The sequence below is a fragment of the Panthera uncia genome, chromosome C2 (genome assembly GCF_023721935.1).
Source record: "Panthera uncia isolate 11264 chromosome C2, Puncia_PCG_1.0, whole genome shotgun sequence".
NCBI classification, from domain to species: Eukaryota; Metazoa; Chordata; class Mammalia; order Carnivora; family Felidae; genus Panthera; species Panthera uncia.
The window spans coordinates 39,721,768-39,747,594 of NC_064810.1; the positions used below are offsets into that span (position 1 = coordinate 39,721,768).

The following is a 25,827-nucleotide window of genomic DNA, read 5'->3' on the forward strand; positions in this document are numbered from 1 at the left end:
AGTTCTGTGAAAATGTTAAGCCACATTTTAAAAATTTACTGTGCAAGAAACAACAGTAAGTTGTAAGATCTAAAAATTAAAAGACAATGACCATGTGCCAGTAACTGACAGTATAAATGTTTAAAGTATGTATTATAATGAAACAATTATATTTTAAATTAAATGTGGAACTTAGTTTTTTAAGACTTTATTTTTTAGAGCAGTTTTAGGTTTACAGTAAAATTGAGAGGGAGGTACAGACATTTCCCATTATATCCCGATCCCCATATATACATAACCTTCTCCATTATCAACATTCTCAGAAAAAAAAAACAAAAAAAACAAAAAAAAATTACTCACCAGAAGAGTACTTTTTTTTTTTTTAACCAAGGATGAACCCATAGTGGCACATCATAACCACCCAAAGTCCAGTTTCTCTTAGGGTTCACTACTGGTGTTATATATAATCTATGGGTTTGGATAAATATAGTATCACACAGGGTATTTTCACTGCCCTAAAAGTCCTCTGTGCTCCCCACTTGTTCATTTCTTCTCTCCGTCTCCCAACCCTCACCTCTGGAAACCACTGATGTTTTTACTATTGTCATAGTTTTACCTTCTCCACCATATTGTATAGTTGGAATTATACAGTGTGTGGCCTTTTCAGATTGGCTTTTTTCACTCAGTAATGTACATTTAAGGTTCCACCATGTCTTTTCATAGCTTTATAGCTCATTTCGTTTTAGTGCTGAATAATATTCCATTGCCTGGATTACCAGTTTATTTATCCATTCACCTAATGAAGGACATCTTGGTTGGTTTCAAGTTTTGGCAATCATGAATAAAGCTGCTGTAAATATTCGTGTGCAGGTTTCCGTGTGGACATAAATTTCAACTCCTTTGGGTAAATACTGAGGAGCACACCTGCTGAAATGTATAAGAGTGTTTAGTTTTGAAGGAAACTACCCAACTGTCTTCCAAAGTGGGTGTACTGTTTTGTATTCCCACCAGCAATGTATAAGAGTTCCTGTTGCTCATCCTCACCAGCATTTGCTGTTGTCAGTGTTACAAAACTGGGCCATTCTAATAGGAGTATAGTGGTATCTTGTTTTAATTTGTATTTCCCTGATGACGTATGGTGGGGACCATCTTTTCATATGCTTGTTTTTTTATCTGTATATCTTCTTTGGTGAGGTGTCTGTTAAGATTTTTGGCCCATTTTTAAATTAGATTATTAGTTTTCTTTTTGTTGAATTTTAAAAGGTCTTTGTAGATTTTGGGTAATAGTCCTTTATCAGATGTGTCTTTTACAAATATTTTCTTCCAATCTGTGGCTTATCTTTTAATTTTCTTGATATTGTCTTTCACAGAGCACAGTTTTTAATTTTAACAAAGACGAGCTTATCAATTATTTCTTTCATGGCTCATGACTATAGTATTGTAAAAAGGCATCACCATACCCAGAAGCTTATTTACTAGGAGTTTTATAGTTCTGCATTTTCTGTTTATGTCTGTGATCCACTTTGAGTTAATCTTTGTGAAAGGTATAAAGCATGTGTCTAGATTTTTTTTTTTTTTTTGCATGTGGATGTCCAGTTATTCCAGCACCATTTGTTGATGAGACTATCTCCACTCGACTGTATTATTGCCTTTGCTCCTTTATCAAAGACCAGTTGACTATATTTATGGGGGTCTGTTTCTGGGCTCTTTTCTGTTCTGTTCTCTTGATGTATTTGTCTTTTCTTTCACCAGTACAACAATGTCCTTATTAGCGTTAGTCTTCCAACTTTTTTCTTCAATATTGTATTGGCTATTCTGGGTCTTTTCCTCTGCATATAAACTTTAGTATCAATTTGTTGATACCCGTAAAATAACCTGCTGGGGTTTTGATTGGGATTTAATTCAATTTGTAGATCAAGATATTGACATCATGACAATATTGAGTTTTCCTATTCATGAATATGGAATATCTCTCCCATTTTAGTTTTTTGATTCATTCATTAGTTTTATAATTTTCCTCATGTAGACCTTATAATTATTTGGTTAGATTTATGCCTAAGTATTTCATTCTTGGGATGCTAATATAAATGGTATTGTATATTAGTTTGTGAAAACATTTAAAAAAATGTTAATGTTTATTTATTATTGAGAGGCAGAGCATGAGAGGAGCAGAGAGAGGGGGAGACACAGAATCTGAAGCAGGCTCCAGGATTCGGGTGTCAGCACAGAGCCTGACATGGGGCTTGAACTCATGAACCGAGAGATCATGATCTGAGCTAAAGTCAGATGCTTAACTGACTGAGCCACCCAGGCGCCCCAGTTTGTGAAAACATTTTTAAAGCTACTTAAAAATGATTAGTAGGATATATGAAACATCAGGTTTACCAAGAAATAATGTAATTTAGAATGTGGTATTAGAATGTTTTTAGTACATATCTTCAAATCCTTTTAGGTGAAATCATGAATAATTCTAAAAGATTCTAATAACTTCTGCCTTCCTTTTCCCAGTTCTCATGCGTGCGTGCACACACACACACACACACAGACACACACATCCTACCACTTGGACATTTTACTTTTTTTTTTTTAAGTTTATTTATTTACTTAGAGCATGTGCACACATGTGAGGGAGGGAAGGGCAGAGAGAGGGAGAGAGAGAATCCCAAGCAGGCTCTGCCCTATCAGTGCAGAGCCAGATGTGGGGATTAATCTCATGAACCATGAGATCATGTGACAGATGATCTCAAGAAATCAAGAATTGGACACTTAACCAACTGAGCCACCCAGGCACCCCAACATTCACTAATTCTTAAAGGATAACTAGGTTTCATTTGCCCAACATAATAATCTAAAATGATATGGGCTTATATAAGACATTTTTAAACCAATACTTTTGAATTTTAAATTCTAAAATACATATTTATTTTTCACATTCTCTTTAATAGATCAGCTTAACATTAGTGGCAAATTTTAATAGAGTAGAAAGCCTTCAGTATATATTGTCTCTATTTAAAGTTTGTTTATTTTTCTTAAGAAAGAAGTTCCAGGACTGATGTCACTGAAGATAAGAAAGTTAAGAAATAAGATAAACTGCTAGGTTATTTGAATTGTTCATCCTGGTGGTTACAGCATGTTAAATTAAAGTTATATATTGGTTTGAGAGTGGTAGTGAGAAAAATTATCCAAAATAGTGAGTCATGAGATATTTGGGCTTTAAAAGGATACCACATTCCTAAGAACACCAATATTTATCTGTTAGGAATCAGTGAAAAAAAATCTTATGTTTATTTTGAGAGAGAAAGTGTGCATGTGTGCACCCGCACAGCAGGGGACGGTGGGGCAGGGGAGGAGAGAATCCCAAGCAGGCTCTGAGCTGTCAGTGCAGAGCCTGACATGGGGCTCAATCTCACAAACTGCAGGATCATGACCTGAGCCGAAAACAAGAGTCAGATGCTTAACTGACTGAGTCACACCCACACTCCCTGGAATCGGTCAAATTTAAATACATGTTTTACATGATATGTTTCCGTCTATCTAGTTTATTTCTCATAATAGTTTTTGAAAACTATCACCATAACACGATTTCACAGAGCGATTTACAGCACGGACCACAGCTATCAGGCACCATAAACGTAAGACATTTCAGTCATCACTGTGTATTCATATACTTTCTCTCTGTTGTCCCGATTGCCACACTCTCCACTCTCAAGAAAACTGTCATTTTCATAACCAGTTCCCAGACTATCAGGTCTGTCAAACTTTAGCACTCTTCCGGCCCCTGCATCACCCCCTAACCCCACCATATACACACATAATTATAAACTGGTACACACATTAAGCAATCTTAAGGAATTTAAAATCTGTCATTCTGATATCAAGTAATTCTTTAAAAACTTTAGTAAGCATAAGGTCACACAGAAAGCTTGTTATTTAATGCAGGTTTTCATGCCTATTCTCAGAGCTTTTAATTTCATAGTGCTGGGTAAGGAACTATACTTTTTAAAATCTTCCCTCTTTGACATTTTAATTATTATGTGTAGTGGTATGGATCTCCTTGGGTTCACCTTGATCCAAATTCTCTGTGCTCCTGAGCCTGGATGTCTCTGGTTGGGAAAGTTTTAAGGTATTATTTCTTCATTCTTTTGGGACCCCTGTAATGTAAATGTTTGTTTACTCAGTGTTATCCAAGATAGCCCTTAAGCCATACTCATTTTTTAAAAATTTTATTTATTTATTTATTTATTTATTTATTTATTTTTATTTTTTCTCTTTCTTTGTTGAAGTCCTGAGTTTATGACTGTTACTTTGAACTCTTTATCAGGTAGATCGCTTATCCCTGTTCTATTTAGTTCTTTTTCTGAGGCTTTGTCTTGTTCTTTCATTTGGAGCATATTCCTCTGTCCCCATTTGCTTGACTTTCTGTGTTTATTTCTGTGAATTAGGTGGAACAGCTACTTCTCCTAAACTTGAAGGAATGATCCTGTGTATGGTTATCCCCTGTGTGGATTGTGTGTGCCTGATGACTTTGGCTAGCTAGCTAGAGCTGTAGCTGTCATAGGCTGAATGTCCTGGGACTCCCTGTGCTGGGGCCATGCTGGTGGGACGGCCAGAGCTGAAGTAGGTGTAGGCTGGGCTGCTCCTGGGGTTTTCTGTACAGAGGGCACACCGGCAGGACAGCTGAAGCTGAAGTGGGTACAGGGTGGTCTCAGGGCTCTCTTGTGTTGTGGGTGATAGCAGAAGCTAAAGTGGGTGCAGGCTGAGGCATCCTGGGGCATTCTGTGTGGGGTGCCCTTTTCGGGCAGCTGGAGCAGAAGCAGGTGTGGACCACAGTGTCCTGGCAAGTTGTCTGGAGCTGAAGTGGTGTGGGTCTGGAGCGTTCCAGGGTGCTTTGTGCCTGTGTTACCTTGTCAAGTAGTCTTGAGCTACAGTGTACACTGACAAGGGTGACCCGGTATGCACTGTACTGGGCCTCCTTAGTGAGACAGTTGGGGCTGGTATGGATAGAGGACCAGGGCTCATTGAGGTGGTAGGGTGTCTGGACTATGCTCCTGTCCATGCTGTCAAGGTGGATGGGGAATGTGTAAACTGTGGTGCTTGACAGCCCCACTGACCTAGAGAAAGTTCCAGCAGTCTCCCTGCCATTTGGCAGAGTTCTAGGGCTAGATCCTTTATATTCTAGTTGCCCTTTTAAACTGCAACTTTTTTTTCTGTACCTCAGAGCAGATGAATCTGCTCATAGTCCCTTATTACTGTCCCTCCCCACTGCAGTTTACAGGGGTGAGAGTGGGGATTCCCTATTACCATGTCTCCGTCTTTCTTGCCATTCTCTATGTGGTCGCTCTTACTTTTGTTGTTCAGCTGTTCAGTCAGTCCTCAGTTCTTCAGGAGGAATTGCTCTCTGTGTAGGTGCAGATTTGTTGTGTCCCTGGAGGAGGTGAGTTCAGGGTCTGCCTACGTCGCCATCTTGGACCTAAATTCTTAAAAATATTTAAAAGAATACCTAGAAGATGAATTTAATGATAAACTCATTTAATATTATTATTTTATAGATTAAAATCTTCAGACTCAGAGATAGAGTCAAATAGCTAATTAGTAGCAGAGCTGGGTCTAGAAATTAGTGGACTTATCTTCCAGGGAAGTATATTTTTATTTAGATGATGCAAATTCGTATTAAAAAGTTTACCATGTAAATTGGAATTTCAAAGAGAGGAGGGGATCAGGAGGCAGTGGTAAGACAATTTTAAATAGTTTTTAAAGAGTTATCATTTCTTGATATGTAGTTATTCTGAAATATAATCATGACTGTTAAAGTAGATCTTTTCCTATGCGTAAAGGAATGTTCTGACTTTGACTATATTAAACCAACAGAATATCTTTAGCCTCTTCATTTTAATATACTCATAAGTAAACTGAAATCCCAAGTACAAACAAACAAACAAACAAACAAAAAAATGCTTTCTTCTTTTGGCTAACCATTTTACTATTTAGGGAGGGATCTTAAAAATAGAAGAGTGCCTATCTTTCCTGCCCCCACCCACTGGCACCTTCTAAGAATAGAAGCTGGGTGTGTGACTCCCAGCTGCCTAACTGGAAAGAAATCTTCAGCCTGTTCCTTTGTCCGTCCTTCTGAGTGGGCGGGGTACTGATTACCTGCTCTCTTATTTCTTCTACCTCTCCTCAATATTTCTGAATGCTGGGGTCCTTTTCTCTTACTTCTAAAAGTTGATTTTCACCATAACTTGAAGAGCAGGATTCTTTCATGCCTCCAAGGTCTGTGTTGTCTGTCTCATTTTGGCTTTCCCTATGAACCAGCTTACCTCATCTCCCCCGTCTCTGCGGACAGAACCTGATCCATAGTCCAGTTTTGGTCTATCTGAAGCCAGTAGAGCAAGCAACCAACCCCATTTCTCTGCCATTGCTAACAATAACAAGTAGTAGTAATAATAACAGCAGCTACTAATATCTTCTGAGTGCTTCCTATAGTCTGTATTTCATATATACATTCCCATGTAAATAATGCCACGTAAATAATGAAGTAATGAAGTAAATAATGAAGCTAAGATTCAAACCCAGGCAGCCTGACTCACAGCCTCTATTAAATATTACTTACTATAAATAGATCAAACATAAAAAAAATGTATGTTGTAAAGGTGGCTGTAGACCCTGTTATAGCCTACATTCTCTGCAGCCTGTTACTTGATGATTTTATTAGTAGCTAGCTACCCGGGAAATGTGTTTGTGTACCATATAGGAGCTATGTTTTCTAAAGGACTTCTATTTGAGAAGAAAATGTAAGCTTCATCAACACTGTTTGCTCATGAGCAAAGAAGACTATTGTGGGTTTTCAGAGCATTTTGTTTTCCTTCAAAATCTAAAGTACAAGTAAAACCTGATACCCCTTTTATAAATTCAGTCAAAATGGAGCTTCATAATCATATCCTGAGATTTCTGCTTTGCCTACTTTTAGAAAGCTAAAATCCATTCTGGCAGCCCTTTCCTGGCAAATTTATTAGAATCTTGGGATTACATTTTGTTCAAGTTTCATCCTGAATTAACAGAAACAAAGGGAAATGAGATCTCTCTCTTCAAAAAAGAAAAATAATAATAGTGTACCCTAAGGATGTCTATTAGGAGTCTCAATTTATTTTTTGGAGCAAGTTGGAGAATATATACATTTCTAATATGTTAAACATTGATCTGTGTAATAATGAGTGCAATGAATACTCTCCCCTATTTTCCAACTATCATTTTTTATTTTTTGTCTTTAAATCTGTTGCAGAGATCTGCCAGGTCTTCTTAAACACAGTAATCTGCTTGCCTTTTATCTCATCCCTTTGTTTATAAAATACCCCTATTTAGAATGTCCACCATCATCTTATACATCATTCTGGGTCTGCAATTTCCCTTAATAGATTTCCTCAAGAGGCTCCCTCTAAATGCTCTTAGCATTTAGGAAGACATTTTTTTTTTTTTTTTTTTTTACCACTTTATTAACTAGCAAATATTTGTTGAATAAATCTCACTGGTTGGTACTATTAAGATTATAAAGATAAGGAAAGAATAAAGGAAGTTAGTGATTTATGAAACATCAGTACATACCAGACATTTCACCTAGGTGTTTTCACTTAACTGTCCATTATTTTTATGTCTAAGAAAACTGGATAAAAGGGATAAAAGCCACCTAGCTGGTAATAAAATGGAGTTAGAATTTATACTAGTCAATTTGCAAGTGATAGCATCCTATGTCTAATTAGTTTAGGAAAAAAGTTAGTGCACATGGAAAAAATACTGGGTCATGACAAAAAAAGGGGAAGGATAGAATAGGTCCCCAAAGATAACTGCTTCCAGGGACACTGATTTTTCTGCCAGTTGACTTCATTCTCTCCTGTTGCAGACCGGAAGGAATGTCAACAGTCTCCAGCCTTCATAGTTTAGAGTTGAGAACATTCCAGGGACTCTGACCGGCCTGACTGGGGTCAGTTTCCTATAATTAATATCGTAAGGAGGGTGAGGACGGTCACATAGTTCAAATGGTTACTGGGGTTCCAACCTTGTGTAGTAGGTTATTTCCAGAAAAAGATGGCTCACTGTGAACTGGGTAATATCACACCGTTTGGTATAGAATGCCCTAATGAGAAATCTCTTATTCCCAGTCTCATGTTTTTGCTACTACCTCCACTATACAATGTGTCACTGAGATTAACAACGGGGATTAACAACAGTTGGGGGAACAGGCCCCATAAAATGTCAACAAGGAAATACATGAAAGGCATGAAACCAACAAGAGGGATAGATCTATTCTGAGGTAGTTATCACTTTAGATTGGGGTATTCGTGAAGGCATTCACGAAGAAGGGGTATTTGATAATGGACTCTGAAAGATAAGCTCATCTTAGAAATGAGGTACTTTCTGAGTACAGCAATTAGCATAAAAAAAAAATGAGAATAAACAAAGCACATTAACTAACCTTGAAGAGTGCCCAGGACTATAATCCTATCCCGACTCCAAAACCCACGTTTCTGTTGCTGTTAATACTATGTGACAGGGGCGCCTGGGTGGCGCAGTCGGTTGGGCGTCCGACTTCAGCCAGGTCACGATCTCGCGGTCCGTGAGTTCGAGCCCCGCGTCGGGCTCTGGGCTGATGGCTCGGAGCCTGGAGCCTGTTTCCGATTCTGTGTCTCCCTCTCTCTCTGCCCCTCCCCCGTTCATGCTCTGTCTCTCTCTGTCGCAAAAATAAATAAAAAACGTTGAAAAAAAAATTAAAAAAAAAAAATACTATGTGACATACGGAATAAGCACTGGATGAAATTATTTGAAAGTCTGGAAACAGAGCAGTTTAGCAGCTGTAGAAGTGCATATGTAAAATTAGAGGGCCTAAGGTGGTAGCACTGAGAAAGAATGGTATGGCTATGGGCAAAAATATAATTAGAATACAAAGGCTGTGGAAAATAAACAGATGAGAACCAAACAGGTTCGAGGAATGTTTAGTGTCATTGACTGACCTAGCAAAAGATAATCAATTTTGTAGGAGTATTATTCATTCTAAGTGGGTTATGGTGATAGAACAGCAATCTAAATTGAAATATACACAAATGGAAATTGGGAAAGAAGTCAGAGCTACAGATTTGGGAGCAAAGTGTGAAACCTGGTGAGCTTTTATATGCAAAAAAAGTGGGGTTGTGAACTGAAACTTATTAACACCCATACAGCTAGAAGAAGATGGAATCAGAATTTTGGTTTTACTACTTCTGTGTTGCTTGCCATTATTTTCTGTTTTGTGCTTTCTGTATTGTCTCTCTAAGTAGACTATGTACACCTTCACGATAGTAGTCAAGCTATCCTTAGACTTAATAGCTGCATGTGCTGGGCTCAAAGTACATGCTCAGTAAATCACTTAAAAAACAAACAAACAAACAAAACCATTTTCATCAATTATCTTAATACTTTTTAGATTATGATGCTTTATGTAACTTGACACACTTTAAAGAATTCTAATTTACTAGAATGGGATACCTAAACATATCAATTATATGTTGATTTCCTTTGCCTCAAGACCCACTGCTGCTCCTCCTTTGTCCATCTAATAACCTTGGTCACATCTTAGAAACCAATCTACCTGTGAAATGCTTTAAATGGCCCATAGCTTTTCTGTTTAAAAATACTACATCTTAAGGAAGAATAGATGATCTTAAACATAAAATTTCAGAATCAGTACTACAGTGTCTTACACTTTAAACCTATACCACAACAGGTATCTTAATAGATTGAAAATGAAAAACATGGACATATCTTTATAGAAAGTATACAAAATTGATTTCTAAATTTACAAATAAAGTATTAATTAAAGGTCAAAGTTTATTTTTTTAAAGTAATATCATTGATATAGGTACACCGGGATTAGAATTTGTTATCATGTACTAGAGGTGCCTTGGGTTTGTCAGCATATGATTGGAATTCATTCCTTATCACTGAAGATTACAATTTCTGATCTCTCTTTTTGTCCCATACAGGTAGCAGAAGTAGCTGGAGGTTAACATAACATCCATTTATGCCCATTTTGTATCCATCGCAGCCAGGGTACTATAGAATCAGCAAAAGATAGCTAATGCCTGTATTTGAATAAACTCTATTTTTAATACTTCTCTTTTTTTTTCTCATTTACAGGGAGTTGATTTTCATATGGAGTAAACTTCAGCTTAAGTCTAATCCTTCAAAGCAAGTTTTTGTAGATCAATGCTACCAGCTTTTAAGAACAGCAACTAATGTGAGAGTCATATTTCCTTTCATGAAAATCATTAAAGATGAGGTAAATAGGATATATTTATCCCTTAATTTTAAATGAAATGTAAATGACAGTTCACCGAAACTTGAATCTTTTATGATAAAATGTTTCTGAAAAGAAGGAGGATTCAAAGGCCACATATCATATCCTTCCCTTTCCCCAACTGCAATCTCCCAACTTGGTACTAAGCATTTACATAAGTGAAAATAACTGAAAAAAGACCGAAAAACTGCCAATTTACTGTTACTTAAAATTTAATATGGGAACAACTGCTTCGATAAGAAGTAATTATCTCTTTTCTTTAAAATTAAAAGTGTCACTTTTAACATTATCCTAAATCCTGTTTGTAGAATCTTAACTTATTTGCAAATGAACTTTGTATATACATAGGTCACTTTCACAGAAAAATATAGTTCATAATTTTAAGTCTGGTGTTAAGGTGAAAAGGAACAATGAATTCTGAAGCATTTTTGAAATCTGACAAATTTTTAAAGTATTTATTTGAAGTAACAGTAAAATTCATTACCTGTTTTTAAAAATAGTTCTGAAGTAAGTTTTTCATGGTCACTTAAAAGTGAATACAGTTCTGTGTAAGACTCTTACATAGGCATGAAACTGGATCCTGCAAACGCTTTAACTTTTTCCCCTCAAATATTAACAGAACCTTGAATACCAAGATAGGAAAGATAAAGCTACCCTACATTTTAGGTAGCTCCATTTGGCTGAATCTATATGTGGGTTATTTTTAAATATATAAGGAACATCCAATAAATAATGTATTTTAATATTTCTTATAAATTTATCCATTTTTCACACTAATTATCATGTCATTCATTAGATGTATGACTGTGTAGTGATTATATTCCCATGATATAAAGTTAGCAGCATTATATTCAGAGAGCTTTGTAAATTTCCGATTTTATTTTACTAACTGCATTCATAGCTTCATTATTAAACAGTGAAATGTCATTCAAATGCATTGTTGGGGCACCTGGGTGGCTCAGTCTGTTAGGCATCCAGCTTTGGCTCAGGTCCTGATTTCGCTGTTCATGAATTTAAGCCCCATATCAGGTTCTGTGCTGACAGTTCAGAGCTCAGAGCCTGGAGCCTGCTTCAGATTCTGTGTCACCCTCTCTCTCTGCCCCTCCCCCACTCGCCCTCTCTCTCTCCCTCTCTCAAAAATAAACATTTAAAAAAAAATGCATTGTCAAAGTTAATCTCTACCCCCATCAAAAAGGGAAAGAAAACCAAACAAGCTATGTTTTAGAATCCTTTCAATATTTTTTTATTTTTATTTTTATTTATTTAAAAAAATTTTTTTTGAGAGAGAGAGACAGAGTGTGAACACAGAAGGGGCAGAGAGAGAGGTAGACAACAGAGTCTGAAGCAGGCTCCAGGCTCTGAGCTGTCAGCACAGAGCCCAATGCGGGCCTTGACCCACGAACTGTGAGATCATGACCTGAGCTGAAGTTGGACACTTAACTGACTGAGCCACCCAGGCACCCTCCTTCTCAATATTTAAATTGCACCAGAATCACCAGTAAAACTTTTTTTGTTAATTTTTTTTTTAATGTTTATTTATTTTTGAGAGAGAGACAGAATGTGAGTGGGTTAGGGGCAGAGAGAGAGGGAGACACAGAATCCGAAGCAGGCTCCAGGCTCTGAGCTGTCAGCACAGAGCCTGACGCGGGGCTCGAACTCACAAACCGTGAGATCATGACCTCAGCCAAAGTTGGATGCTCAACCGACTGAGCCACCCAGGCGCCCCAGTAAAACTTTTTAAAAAATAAAAATGTATCCATATATATACATAGGATTCTTATTTGCACCAAAAGTTGAGTTTTGTTATGCAAAGTTTACAATATAGGTGATGTTCAGCCAGTTGTCATAAAGCTTTCTTATTTTCACATGTCTACTCAACATGAGAATATAAGAGGAAAAATTCAAAGATGAAATACATATTGAAAATGTGCTTAACTGTGTATACTCTACTAAAAACATCTTTAATGATGGAATAAGTCACATACGTGCTTTAGCGCTCTGAGAAGAAGCAAAAAGAATGCCGTGTGAATTCAGAAGAATGAGACCTTACAAATGGCTTATCTGAAAAGGCTCACAGAGGAAGATGCTTTAAGCTGGGTTTTAAACGACAGAGGAGGAGAATACTAACATGTAAAGGATTTTGCAGTTTACAGAGCACTTTTGCCTCACTACATCAATTGTTTTTCTCACAAGTGTCTATTAGCATTAATATGGTAGGAGAAAAATGTGAGGAAGTGTGTGGGAGATGAAACTAGTCAGAGACTGCCTGAAGTTGTAGGGCAGGTGGGTGGTGGTTGTTGGAAATACTTAAGGGACTTGCATGCCGCACTGAAAGTTGGAACTCAGTCCATAAATATATTGCGATTGTTGAAGGATTTCAGGTAAGGAAGTATCCTGTTGCATTTTGTGATGATTTTGAATTTTTTTTTTAAAGTTTTATTCTTTTTAATTTTTTTAAATGTTTATTTTTAAGAGAGTGAGTGAGCACAAACTGGGGAGGGACAAAGAAAGAGGGGGACAGAGGATCCGAAGAGGGTTCTGCGCTGACAGCAGCAAGCCTGATATGGGACTCGAACTTATGAACATGAGATCATTACCTGAGCTGAAGTTGGATACTCAACTAAGCCACTCAGGTGCCCTATGATCTTAAAAATTTTAGAATTGGGCACCTGGATACATGATAATTTCATGAGTTAAGACAGAGGATTTAGATAGAACTTAGGAGAGAGAGAAGGAATTCTGTTTTGAAGCAGTGAATTTTTAATTTACTATATCTGGAAAATCTAGGTGGAAATATCTAATTGTGATAGATACGAAGAAATAAAAAAATTGAGCTCAGAAAAAGATTCCAAGCTGAAATGATGGATTTACATAGGAGAAAGCTAACGTCAGTAGAATAGATCCAATCCCATTCATATTTGCAAACATTTATTTAAAGGTCAATGTATTATGCCAACTTCTATGTTAACAACAGGAGGATATAAAAAATGAGATACTGTCCCTGTGATTTAAGAATCCAAAGTCAGGGCGTAGGGGCATATACAGTTACAAAACAATATATATGTACTTTTTATAAATCAGTATAAACTATTCTCAGTGGAAAGAAGAGGGATGTTTAACTCTACTCCAGGGCTGGGGCCAGAATATGAATGGGGAGAAAAACTTCCAGAGTAAAACTGACTCTCAAAAAATGAACAGGAAACGGGTAGAAATTTACTACCTAGATAACATGGGATTATAACATGCAAAGTTAAGGTCTGCCTGTGGAAATGTAAGTGAGTAGTCAAGCAGGACTACAAAGCACATAAAGGACTAAGAAGACATGAGGCTGGCAAGGTAGTGTTCCTCCCTGTCATCTACATATGCAGGCAGCGCATGTGCATGTGAGCACACACACACACACACACACACACACGCACAATCTTAAAGACATATTATCATTGTATCTTTTTTCTATTCAAACAAGCATTTAGATCATTTCTGATCACTAGAGGCATCATTTATAATTTGAGTTAAGGTGGACACATAACAAATTCCCAAGTTCAGTTACCTTTGAGTCATCAGTAAGTTTCAAAGCTTGATAATTTTCAGATAACTTCCAAGTAGGTTCATTATTTTGATTTTTATTAGATTTGGAAAGACTGTAATTGCCCTGTTCATGTGGGCCCCACTTTTCCTCTTACTTGGATAAATAATATTATTTAATAAGATAAGTAATGTTTTTAGTGCAGGTTTATGAATGTCTGTAAGCAGTCTTTTTTTTTAAAATCTAGCTCTTTTTAAACATCAAAATTGATAAATGCTTTAAACATTTATTTAATTTAAGCATTATTCAATTTAACCCTTCTACCTTAGAATGTAAGATTGGTACCTAAAATAAATGGGGGGCTAGATTTGTAAGAAACCTTAATCACCATAAGGTTATGAAGCATTTTTTATCGATTAGTAGGGTTTGTCAAACTTAAAAACTAATTATATTGGAAGCTAAAATGCTATCTCCTCCAGATTATTGTCAAGTTAAAGAAGAAAGATTTACTTCTATATTAAAGAAGAATTAAAATAAGGCTACCTAATGAGGAAAACTGCACATGTAGCATAATGTGTTTATTTAGCTCTCATTTCAGAGTTATATTTAAAAAAATAAAACAATGTAAAAATGTTTTTTACAAAGGTATTTAGTAATATTTTTCCTCTTACAGGTTGAAGAAGATGGCTTACAAATCTGTGTCGAAATATGTGGTTGTGCCCTACAACTAGATCTTCATGATGATCCCAAAACTAAATGTTTAATATATAAAACAATTGCACATTTTTTGCCAAATGATTTGGAGATCCTCAGGATTTGTGCACTCTCAATATTTTTTCTTGAGCGCTCCCTGGAAGCTTACCATACTGTTGAAGAGCTTTACAAACGTCCAGATGAGGAATATAACGAAGGCACAAGTAGTGTTCAAAATCGAGTTCGTTTTGAATTACTTCCGATTTTGAAAAAGGGATTGTTTTTTGATCCTGAATTCTGGAACTTCGTAATGATTAAGAAAAACTGTGTAGCATTATTGAGTGATAAATCAGCAGTTAGATTTCTAAATGAAAGTACACTGGAAAATTCTACAGGTAATCTGAAAAAGGCAGTGGAACAGCAAGGTTTAGATGAAGGGCTTGACTCTCTTACCGATCAGAGCACTGGAGAGCCTGATCCTGATGATTTGTCTAGAGTGCAACCTAAGGGTCACATTAATACAAAGAAAAATCTTATGGCTCTTAATGTTTCCAAAGTAGATCACAATGTCCCAAGGCATCGGTGTATGTTATGTAACAAGGAATTTCTAGGTGGTCACATTGTAAGGCATGCCCAGGCTCATCAGAAAAAGGGCAGTTTTTCATGTGTGATATGTGGTAGGAAATTTAGAAACAAAGGACTTATGCAGAAGCATTTAAAGAATCATGTTAAGAAAATACAAAGACAGCAAATTGCTGCAGCTCAACAGGAGGATCAAGAAATCCCCACTGTGGAAGAAATAAATTGTTCCGATGCTTTCATTTCATTTGAGAATGGGAATTCTGATAATAAGGATTTGGAAGCAGACACAATTACTGCTTCCAGTGATGGAAACAAAGAGGTCATCCCTGCACATGTGGCTGAATTCATTGAAATTCCCATAAGTGTATCCGAAGATGTAATTGAGAACATGATTGAAAATGGGAATCCTGATACTTCTTTAAATAATGTCTCAGAACCTTTGCCTGTATGTGAGGATGACTATGAGGAGGAAGAGGATGAAGAAGGTGATTATGAAGAAGACGATTATGACCTGAATCAAGAAACTTCCGTACTTCATAAAATCAATGGAACTGTGTGCCATCCAAAAGAGATATATGCTACAGATCAAGAAGGGAACTTTAAGTGCCCTGCTCTTGGTTGTGTCAGGATATTTAAAAGAATCGGATTTCTAAATAAACATGCAAGGACTGTACATCCAACTGATTTAAATGTGCGGCAAACGGTAATGAAGTGGAGCAAAGGAAAATGCAAATTCTGTCAAAGACAATTTGAAGATTCTCAACATTTTATAGATCACCTTAATAGACACAGCTACCCAAATGTGTACTTCTGTTTGCATTTTAATTGCAACGAGTCATTTAAGTTGCCATTCCAGCTTGCTCAGCACACAAAAAGTCACAGGATATTTCAAGCTCAGTGTAGTTTTCCAGAATGTCACGAGCTTTTTGAAGATCTTCCTCTGCTCTATGAACATGAAGCTCAGCACTATTTGAGTAAAACACCAGAATCCTCTGCACAACCAAGTGAAACAATTCTTTGGGATGTTCTTACAGACTCAAATCCTAATCATCAGGAAAAAGACTCATCTAGTAATGAGAAACAAACTCTCACTCTGCCAGTTTCTACTAGCAAATCAAGGAAAGATTCCACAGAACCAAAGACGTGTACAGAAAGTATGGAGAAGAAAACAGATGGTTTAGTTCAGAATGGAAATGAACATTCTGACGACACTGTTTCTGATATAAGCTTGATAGACCAAAAGATGCCTGACATAGAGCCAAATTCTGAAAGTAATTATAGTATTAGTGATTTAGTCAATGGACACAGTGGAACAGAGCAGACACCTTTAGTTTCGTCAGAGCCTGCTTTGAAAACTGATACAAACAGAATCAGGACAGAAAATGGTTCCATTTTACCCAGTGTTGTACCACAAGAACATAATACCCTGCCAGTATCTCAGGCACCTTCCAAACCAAATCTGACGAGTGAACATACTTCATATGGCTTAATTTTAACAAAGCCGTATGTCAGACCACTGCCTCCCAGTTACCTTGATGAACGGTACCTTAGTATGCCAAAACGCAGAAAATTTCTGACTGATAGAGTAGATGCCTGTTCTGATCAAGATAACGTTTGTAAAAAATCCGTGAAAAGATTAAGATGTGGCAAATGCCTGACCACCTACTGTAATGCAGAAGCACTTGAGGCTCACCTTGCACAAAAGAAATGTCAGACACTCTTTGGATTTGATTCAGATGATGAAAGTAAGTCTTCTATCTTCTTAGTAGGTGTTATCTGTAGAAACAGAAAATGCCATAGATCTTTATGAGGTTAAGAAAGTTAACATTTGCATAGTGCAGATTATAAAGCACCACCCCATATGTTATTTCTTTCAATCCATTCCACTACTATGAAGGTGATATTACTATTCCTGTTTCATAGATCAAGCAACTGAAGTTCACAAGTGAGTAATTTGCATAGGTACAGCCTATGAACTTGTGGAAGCCAGAACTTGTACATGGTTTTTCATGTTCTTTGATCATACTCTTCACTGTGTGTCCAAGACATTTTCTTCATTGCAGATTTCATGTAATAAAAATTTTAGAAATGAAGTAATTATGATGGAAATGTTTTTCATCTGCATGCCAGAATATAAACCAAGTGAAGCTGAGCTTCTATTATAGAAACAGAAGTGAAAAAGAACCAGAAAATAACTGAAAAAAATTGAGCAAAAGAAAAGCTTGCTTTTCTACTAATAACAATATTTTTTGAATGAGTAAGGGGTAAAATAGGAATCTAACTTAGAATTCCAGTTGAACTATAAAATTTAAATTAACAGACATGTTCTGTTTTACAGGTGCCTGATAAAAATGTTTCAGAATGATCTGTCGATCAAGCAGTAGTGTGAAAAAAGCACTGCAAGAAATTGCATCATCAGTTTGCTATTTTCCTGATGGCCTTAATTTTCAAGCGGTCTTGGATTTACTAAAGATAAAGACAAAGCACATTTTCTAGAATGAACTCAGAGAGGAGATGTGCTGGTTTAGACTCCAAAAGGGTTATTAAAAAACTCCCAAAGTACCAGTTATCCAGAAAACCACATTTTTTAAAAAGTTGATGACTATTAATGCAGCATGTTCAGTTTTACCTATGTGAGAAACATGTTTGGGCAACTAGTCATAAAGGAAAACCAGCTATGGCCTTACAGAAAGGGAAAAGTTAACCAGTTATTAAAAAAAAGGGGGGGGGGAAGTGGGGGTGGTTTACAATAAACAGCTTAAAGTATTCTACAAAAGAAATTTGTTTTCTTGTCATGCATAATCAGATTATGTCCTCCCCTTCTCGTCAAACACGGTTTAAAGAACTATTGGTATTTGGTTTATTATAATTTAAAAACTGATACATGAAAATAAAATTTGATTTATCACCATGCTATCCATAAAAGATTGTAACTTGTTTCCAGATGATTGATTAGACAGGATAGAGTTCAATGAATGGCATGCCAGCACTGAAAATTAAACAAAAGAAAACAAAACACTTTGCTAATAAGCTCCACTTTCCATTTTGGTAATACCAATGAGTTGTATTTAAAGGCAGCAGTGTCAATCTTAAATAGAAAAAGAACCATCAGTAACTTTGAGGAGAGATGGGAGGAATCTAAGACCATTAAAGGCTATCTAATTGAAGGAAAACACTGAATTGCAAATAACTCAATGTGAATAATGGTATAAGCACACTGGGATATTTCTATTTGTATATAGAGTAGTGTTAGGACATTGCTTGATGATTCATAGTAAGGTCCTTTTAGACATTAATGTGAGTTATCTAAGTACAGTCCTATAAAAATAACTGGCTGTAAAAAAAAATGTCAGCTAAAATCAGGTCAAGAATTCATTGGTTTTATTCAGTTAGGAGAGTTAATTCTAAAATAAGCCATACTACTCATGCTTTCTTATTTATTAGTGATGAATTTGGTCTGAATAGTAATTTTTATATATAAAAGGAAATATGTACACAAAAATTTGCACAGCAAGAACACAGTTAAGATATATTGATGCTTTTATTTTCCTTGATGACCAGTAATTTTCCTAAGGAAGATTTTAACTTACTAGTCAATGAATTGTTCAAACACAAAATGTTTTTTAAAATACCCTCTCAGATATGTTCCACTTGTACATTCTCTAAAAGAGGAAATTTAGTGATCTTTTACCTAGTAGTGTGTTAATCTATAGCAGGGATAAAATGAACAAAAATACAAAGGCAAATTCTTAAAAAATGGAGCTACTAATGTGCCATCGTCAACCAAATATTCCAGTTATTCAAACAGACACGTTTTTGTTCAAAGCAGATAATCTTGTCAGACCTTAATATTATAGCTTCTTTAATGAAGTCACTAAGGAAGCGGCATTTCTTCAAGGTAGCATCCAGACTTTATCAAGTTGGGATTTCCAGGCCATGAGGATTTAAAAAAATTCCCAATTTTATTATTTATTCATTCACTACTATGCAAGTGATAGTCACAAATCCATTCCAATCAAATTTAAGTTTTTGTTTTGTTGTGTAGCCTACATTAGGCTGTGGGATTTACATTTAAATGACACATAAGTAAACGCAACTCAATCAGATTTTTAAATCCGTTAAGGTCAACTAAAAAAAAAAATGTTTTCCATATTTCCTGAAGCTAAAAATATACTTGAGTTCTATTTCAGTTCAATATAAAGTACATCATGTAATAAAAAGTCTGTTTGGACACTATTTGGACAGTGAGGTGTTTTTTTTTTAAATATAATTTCTGCTTTGTATATTTTCCAGAAGTTTAAAATTACAATTTAGCATTTTATCACATCTTTTAACTTTCACTTTTTATAAGTTGTGACTATTGACATAAATCCATGTCTGAAAATTGTTATTTTTATTCATTATGCAGTTCATATCAAGAGGTTTTAAACATATTCCACTTGTTAATTTTATCTTTAATTTGAGGTTTTATTTCTACTTTTGTGTTGCTAAGGGAAAACTATTTCTGAAACATTGAGATCAAATTGGCCTATAAATAATTAAATCAAGGAATGTTTTATAAAAATCTATTTGGCTATGCTGTTCTAAACCTCTTTATATAATCTCAAATAATTGCTATTGAAAGAATGTGTACATTTCATCATGTATGTCTTATAAAGCATAAACTTACATCATTTTGCTTTTGTGGGGTGCATAAACTTCCAACAGTTCTCATTGGGGATTTGGAAGAAAAGGAAGCTTTCTTATTCCTCAGTTCTTCTCTTTTACTTTTCTACTTCTTCTATTTTGAGGATGTGTTTATCTTACATGGACCAAGTTTCAATCTTTTTTTTTTTTTTTAATAAAAATTTCCTTCAAAACATTAAACATTAACTTTCTGCTGTTTCAGTAAGGTCAAGAAAATAGCAAATCTGAATTTTTGCTGCTCAGATATTACAGAAAAGAGGGATCTCCGTGGACAAGGACACTGGTACTTTGGGCTCTAGCCATATCCATTTTTTTAAACCACCGATTATATGAGTAGATAACTTATAACACTGAACTTGTGATTCTTTTCAAATCACACTTGAAGGTTCAGCCGTACTCCTTTCATGTTTGGTTTAAACTGTTGTATGGATGAAAAACCTAAAAGGGATGATAGTGTTTATCTTTTAATTTATTTGGTACTGTAAAACACCTTTTCAGAATGCCTAAATGCTGCATATGCATTTTGGAATTGTTAATATGTGAAAGATATTACAGATTCAGCAAGAAAGGAAATTTGTGCTTCCTTGTTGAACATTAAATTATTTTACTTTGCATTTTATAAGAGTACAAATTAAAACTGAGCCATTGAACTGCAATAATTCAACAATAGCGTCTCATTTCAAGAAATTTTTTGTACTGTACATAGACTTGTTCAATAAAACATTGTCCTTGTTGGTAATGAAGTGTTCAGTTTTATGTAGCACATTGCTTCAAAAGGAATTAGGCTTAAGGTATATATTCAGTAAGAAATTTCTATTAGGTCTCCTAAGAGAGTAACTTAGTTAATATTACCATATTCAGATAATTAAAAAAAAATTAAAATAGAAAAGTCTAAAAGTTTACATAAAACCTTTTTAGATATTATTTTAACTAATGTCTACATGCAGGAATTACAAGTTGATAGAATGCTGGTTCCTCAAGTTATTTCAGGTACCCTTTGCAAACTTAGTAGGTGGACAAATTATCAGAACTCTTCAAATGAAAGACAGTGGATGGATTTATCTATGTTGGTAAATCTTCAAAGATGAAGAGCCTCTGGTGGAATTCCAAACAAAAAACCAAACACTGGGAAGTCACTTTGAAATAAGATGTAAATATGATGAAAATTACTTCCTAAAAAGCATTTCAGTGGGACAATGTGTAAACCAATTAATCTGTATCTAAAAGTGAGGTCTGTGAGTGTGAGGGCTCCTACTTTTCTGGTTGACTAACAAAGCAAAACCCCCTACACTCAGCTATAACTTGCAACAGGAAAAGAATGAGAGCTGAAGTAGAAAAAGCACCTGTTTGATGCGATGAGATACCAATGCAAATGAAAGGACAGTGTCAAATACAGTGGTTTGTACATATTACAAACATGCTTGGAAAAACACTGACAAAGCTATGGAAGCACTCTAGACCTGAGATCTAGAATTCTCAGCCTATGCTTTACGATCATGATTTTAGACTACTAAATGCATTGAGGAAGTATTTAGATAAAAAATATTGGGGTTATCTAATTTTTCTTTTTTGAGACTTGAGGAATTTTGGGAAGCAGTCAAATATTACTAAGTGTGCTTCCACGATAAACAAATGAGGTTGCCTTTCAGTGCATAATATAAATTCCATACCAATTTCAAGAGCGAACTGCTAAAAGAGTCAGAAGTTTGGGCTACATATCAAGACGTCAAATGGAGGCAATCCAATATTACATGGAGTAAAAACTAAAAATGAGAGGGAGGTCCATGCCTTAACTTATGAGTGCTACACAAAGAAGAAGAAATGTCTTCTATGTTACCAAATTATACTAGCTATTTTATATGTTATCTCTAATTGTTAAAACAACTCATAGATATGAACTCTGCATTTTAGAAACCAAACCTCAGATATATTAACTAACTTGACTGAAGCCACAGGACAGGTGGGATTGAAAAATCAGGTGTCCTCCTAAAACCATAATGCCATGCAGTTTTCTCCACAAATATGGGTGGATCTAATATATCCAAAGAGAGGATTAGACTTTCCTCAGGATCAGTGATTTCAGAGACAAAGGATGAAATCTGGTAGGGGCAGGTGGCCGAGGTTTCATTTTCTTCTACTAGCAGTGATTCTTATTCTTACAGTTTGGTCCTGGGAGCACCAAAATCAGCATCATCTAAGAACTTGTTACAAATGCTAAATTTTGGTCAGTTGAGGGACCAGTCTGTCGTTTAACAAGTCCTCTGGGTGACTCTAATGATGCTAAGGTTTAAAAACCACAGATCTAAGGCATCAAGCTGCTTCATATTTCCCCAGAAGGTAAACTATTCCCCCTTAAATTCATAGAGCATTCTTAGAAACTCTTGATGTCCAGGACATTTAAAGAAGGTCCCCTATTAATAGGTACTTTAACTACTGTTGGGTGAAATAGATATTGTAATACTAAGATCTCACCCCCCCAAGCCACTCTAATCTAGAAAACCTTCTTATTTTTTTTCTCAAAAAGTATTCAGTAAGTGAAAACTACCAGAATGTGATTTATTGGAAGCAGCTCAAAGAGATGTGGGGACCAACTGTATTCAAATTCCAGCATGATAGTTTCTGGTTGTGGAGCCTTAAGCAATTAAGTGCATCCCACTGAGCTCAGACTCCCACATATGTCAAAAGAGGAGAGCTATTCTTGCAAGGTTGTAAGAATTAAGTAGGTGAAGGGCCCAGTGCTGAGCCCTTAACTGTTAACAGTTTTACTAAATTTCTCTTCAGGTCATGGTTCTTGTACTGGCTTTGGCTCTAGACAAAAATAGCCGTGCTGTTTTATTCGTGCATTTTTCACTACTGCTCCCCTCACCTGTAATCCTTCACCCTCTTTCTGTCCCACCCCTCATTCTTTGCGTTATCTTCTTAGGCATCACCACTTTCTCCAGAAAGCCGGATCTCTCTTGGTAACTCATTTCCCAATTAAAACCTCCTTCTCCCAGACTTCCTCCTCTCAGCAAATGGCAGCTCATTACCCAAACCAAATCTTGCAGTTATCCCGAACCCATTATCAAGTTTTCCACTCTACCTCCAGCCACCAGCATCTCTCACCTGGACTACTGTCTCCTAATTGGGCTCCCTGCCTCTACCTTTGCCTTTCTTCAGTCTGTTCTTCACACCAGTAGCCAAAAAGATCCTGTCAAAGCAAGTCAGATGATGCCATTCGTCAGTTTAAAATTCTCCAAAGCCTTTACAACTCATTCATTTATTCAACAAATATTTATTGCATACCTACTATGTGCCAGGTTCTGTAATAGGCAATAAAAAAATAAAAAAATAAAAATCCCTGGCTCACAGAACTCACATTCTACTGGAGGGCAACATATAGTGTGTTATAAGTGCTATGGAGAAAACTTAAGTGGATAGGGAAAATAGAAGTAAGCATAACATTGTTGATGATGATTTTAAACAGGATGATAAAGGAAGGCTTATTTAATAAGCTGATTTTCTTATTGCTATTTTTAATTTTTATTTTATTTTTTTATTAAATTTTTTTTAACGTTTAAATTTTATCTAAATCCAAGTTAGTTAACATATAGTGTAGTAATGATTTTAGGAGTATTATTTAGTGATTGATCACTTACATAGAACACCCAGTGCTCATCCCAGCAAGTGCCATCTTTATGCCCATCGCCCCACCAAACACCCTTCCAGCAACCCTCAGCTTGTTCTCTGTATATAAGAGTCTCTTATGGTTTGCCTCCCTCTCTGTTTTTATCTTATTTTGATAAGGCAACTTTGGAGCAGGGACCTGAATGAAGTTAAGAGAAAGAAAGCCATTCAGGTATCTCAGGGAAAAATCTGCCAGGAAGAACAGCAAGAGCAAAGGCTCTGAGGCAAGTCCCTATAAGGCAAGTTTAAGGAACAAACAGCAAGGGGACCACTGTGACTAGTGTGGAGTGAGAGATTGAGAGAATAACAGAAAATGAAGACAGAGGTAAAAGATAAGAGCCAAAGTCTTCACAATGGCCTGCAAGGCTCTCGATCTGCAGTATCCCAATACAGTATCCACTAGCCACATGTGGCTATCAAAATTCAAATAAAACTGAAAATTCAGTGCCTCAGTTGTACTAGCCACATTACAACCACTCAACAGCCACACGTGGCTGATGGGTAGTGTACTGAACAACACAGATCCAGAACATCTCATTCTGGATGTTATCTCATCATTATCTCAAAGTATTTTTGGACAGGTGGTCTCTATCAGTGGTTCTCAACTGGGGGTGGTGATTTGTCCTCCAGGGTACATTTGGCAAATTGGAGATATTTTTGGTAGCCACAGCTGAGGGGAGGAGATGCCACTGGCATCTAGTGGGTGGAGGCAAGGGACGCTGTTAAGCGTTCTACAATGCATAGAACAGCCCCCACAACAAAGAATTATCCTGCCCAAAATGGTACTAGTGCCTTGATTGAGAAACCTTGCTCTAGATCAATCTCGTCTGCAACTCTAACCTCACCACCTCCTCCTTGTATAAGCCGCTCTGGCCTCCTTCCTACACGCCAAGCATTCTGCTTCTTCCTTGGAACCTCTAATGTTGTTTCTTCCTACAACACTCTTCTGTGGTCCACTCAAGTTCCTCAGATCTTTCTTTCAATACTACTTAGAGAAGCCTTTCTTGACAGCCTGTATAAAATAGCAACATTCTCTCCATCCCCCTCCTTTAGACATATTTTTCTCCATAGCAGGTCCTGGCACAGAATATAGTTTCTTACATGTTTACTGTCTACTTCCTCCAGCTAGAATGTCATCTACTTGCAACACTCCCAAAACCTCCTTAAAAGAAGGGACTCTGACATTTCTCTGAATCTTCAAATAGTAGCATAGTAGGCACTCTTTAATACTTAATGAAAAATGAAGAATTTTTATCTGTTGAGTAAATGATACCCCAAATAACACCCACTAGCAAATTAGCCATGCTCTGAATGCCTACACTACATTTACGGTATATTTTACAAGTGATATATAACTGATATTTTTTAAAAGGTTAAATTTGCTCACGTGTATCTGAAGATATATGTATTTCATCTACTAAATGGCAATACTCTAATGAAATATTAACAAATCTAAAATATGCCTAAAATATGGAAGGAGATAGAGCCAAGGTGTTAAGTCTGATTCCTCATCGGGCTCGGTCTAGCAGAACATGTTTCCCTCGAGTGAATGCGAGTTGCTGCCAAACAGTAATAAACAGCTACTATATACTGAGTTCTTTCTAGGTGCCAGGCACCGTCCTTCACCCCTCCCCCCTCCCCCAAACCTTCGAGGTAGCTAACTCTACTAGGTCCGTTTCGAGATAGGAAACTGAGGGACGAAGAAGCCAAGAAGCGCGTCCGAGGTCACAGTTAGTGAATGGCGGAGTAAAACCCTGGTAACCTGACTTCCAGAATCCTCAACCTTAAAACTGCTCGCGATACAGCATCGCCTAAAACCAAGCCGGCGAGGACCGGAATGGAAGCAAGAGCCGATCGCAGATTGTTAGGAAATCAAGAGGGCTTGACATAGGATAGGTGATTTTAACTATTCACAGTATAATGCGAAACAAAAGCGAATTATTTTAACACTGTACTATGTAAGTTAAGAATATCAACTACAGGTGCACCCAACTCAGAATTGGCCGCAGAAGACGTTCAAGCGCTCCCGGGGGTCAGGCCCAGGGGCGGGCAGCAGGCTCCTCCATTGGCCGGCCCCGCGGCATCACGGGAGCTCGCCGTGCGCGGGGACCGCCACCCGCTTTTCACGCACCTGCACCTGCGCAGCCCTCCCAGCCGCTTTTTTGGAGGATGGACTCCTGAAGAGCTCAGGGCTTCTCTTTGTGCAACCAGATCCCTCAGGGAAGATCGCTGTTCTCCGTGCAAACGCAGTACTTCCCTAAAGTGAGATCCGTTGAAGTCCCCTCCGTCCTGTCCAGCCCGGAACGACAAGTCGGAACACCACATTTCCTGAACTGACCTTGTTGGCAATCACTTCCGCCCAGGCGTTTGG

At 36.8% G+C, this 25,827-nt stretch overlaps 1 protein-coding gene and 1 long non-coding RNA gene across 6 annotated transcripts in view; one reads left to right on the forward strand and one right to left on the reverse strand.

Moving 5' to 3' along the window:
• The window catches only part of ZNF654 (zinc finger protein 654), a 94,892-nt gene extending 74,363 nt beyond the window's left edge, over positions 1-20,529 (forward strand). Inside the window, exons 7-9 of one of the 2 annotated variants that reach the window (XM_049628014.1) lie at positions 10,144-10,285; positions 14,503-16,849; positions 17,443-20,529. In XM_049628014.1, the coding sequence (XP_049483971.1) occupies positions 10,144-10,285; positions 14,503-16,849; positions 17,443-17,450 (2,497 nt within the window). In that variant the 3' untranslated portion in view covers positions 17,451-20,529. The other variant, XM_049628013.1, reaches the window with a different exon arrangement.
• Positions 172-25,803, reverse strand: LOC125920845 (uncharacterized). Of its 4 annotated transcripts, XR_007457227.1 has the most exons (5): positions 25,588-25,799; positions 22,896-22,980; positions 16,798-16,880; positions 5,325-5,479; positions 172-4,130 (listed from the first exon to the last, which is right to left on the reverse strand). It is a non-coding gene; the product is annotated as an uncharacterized LOC125920845 (long non-coding RNA). The 4 variants fall into 4 exon arrangements; XR_007457226.1 differs by having other exon boundaries at positions 172-5,479; positions 25,588-25,803; XR_007457229.1 differs by having other exon boundaries at positions 172-5,456; positions 25,588-25,801.
• Positions 25,804-25,827: the final 24 nt, after the last annotated feature.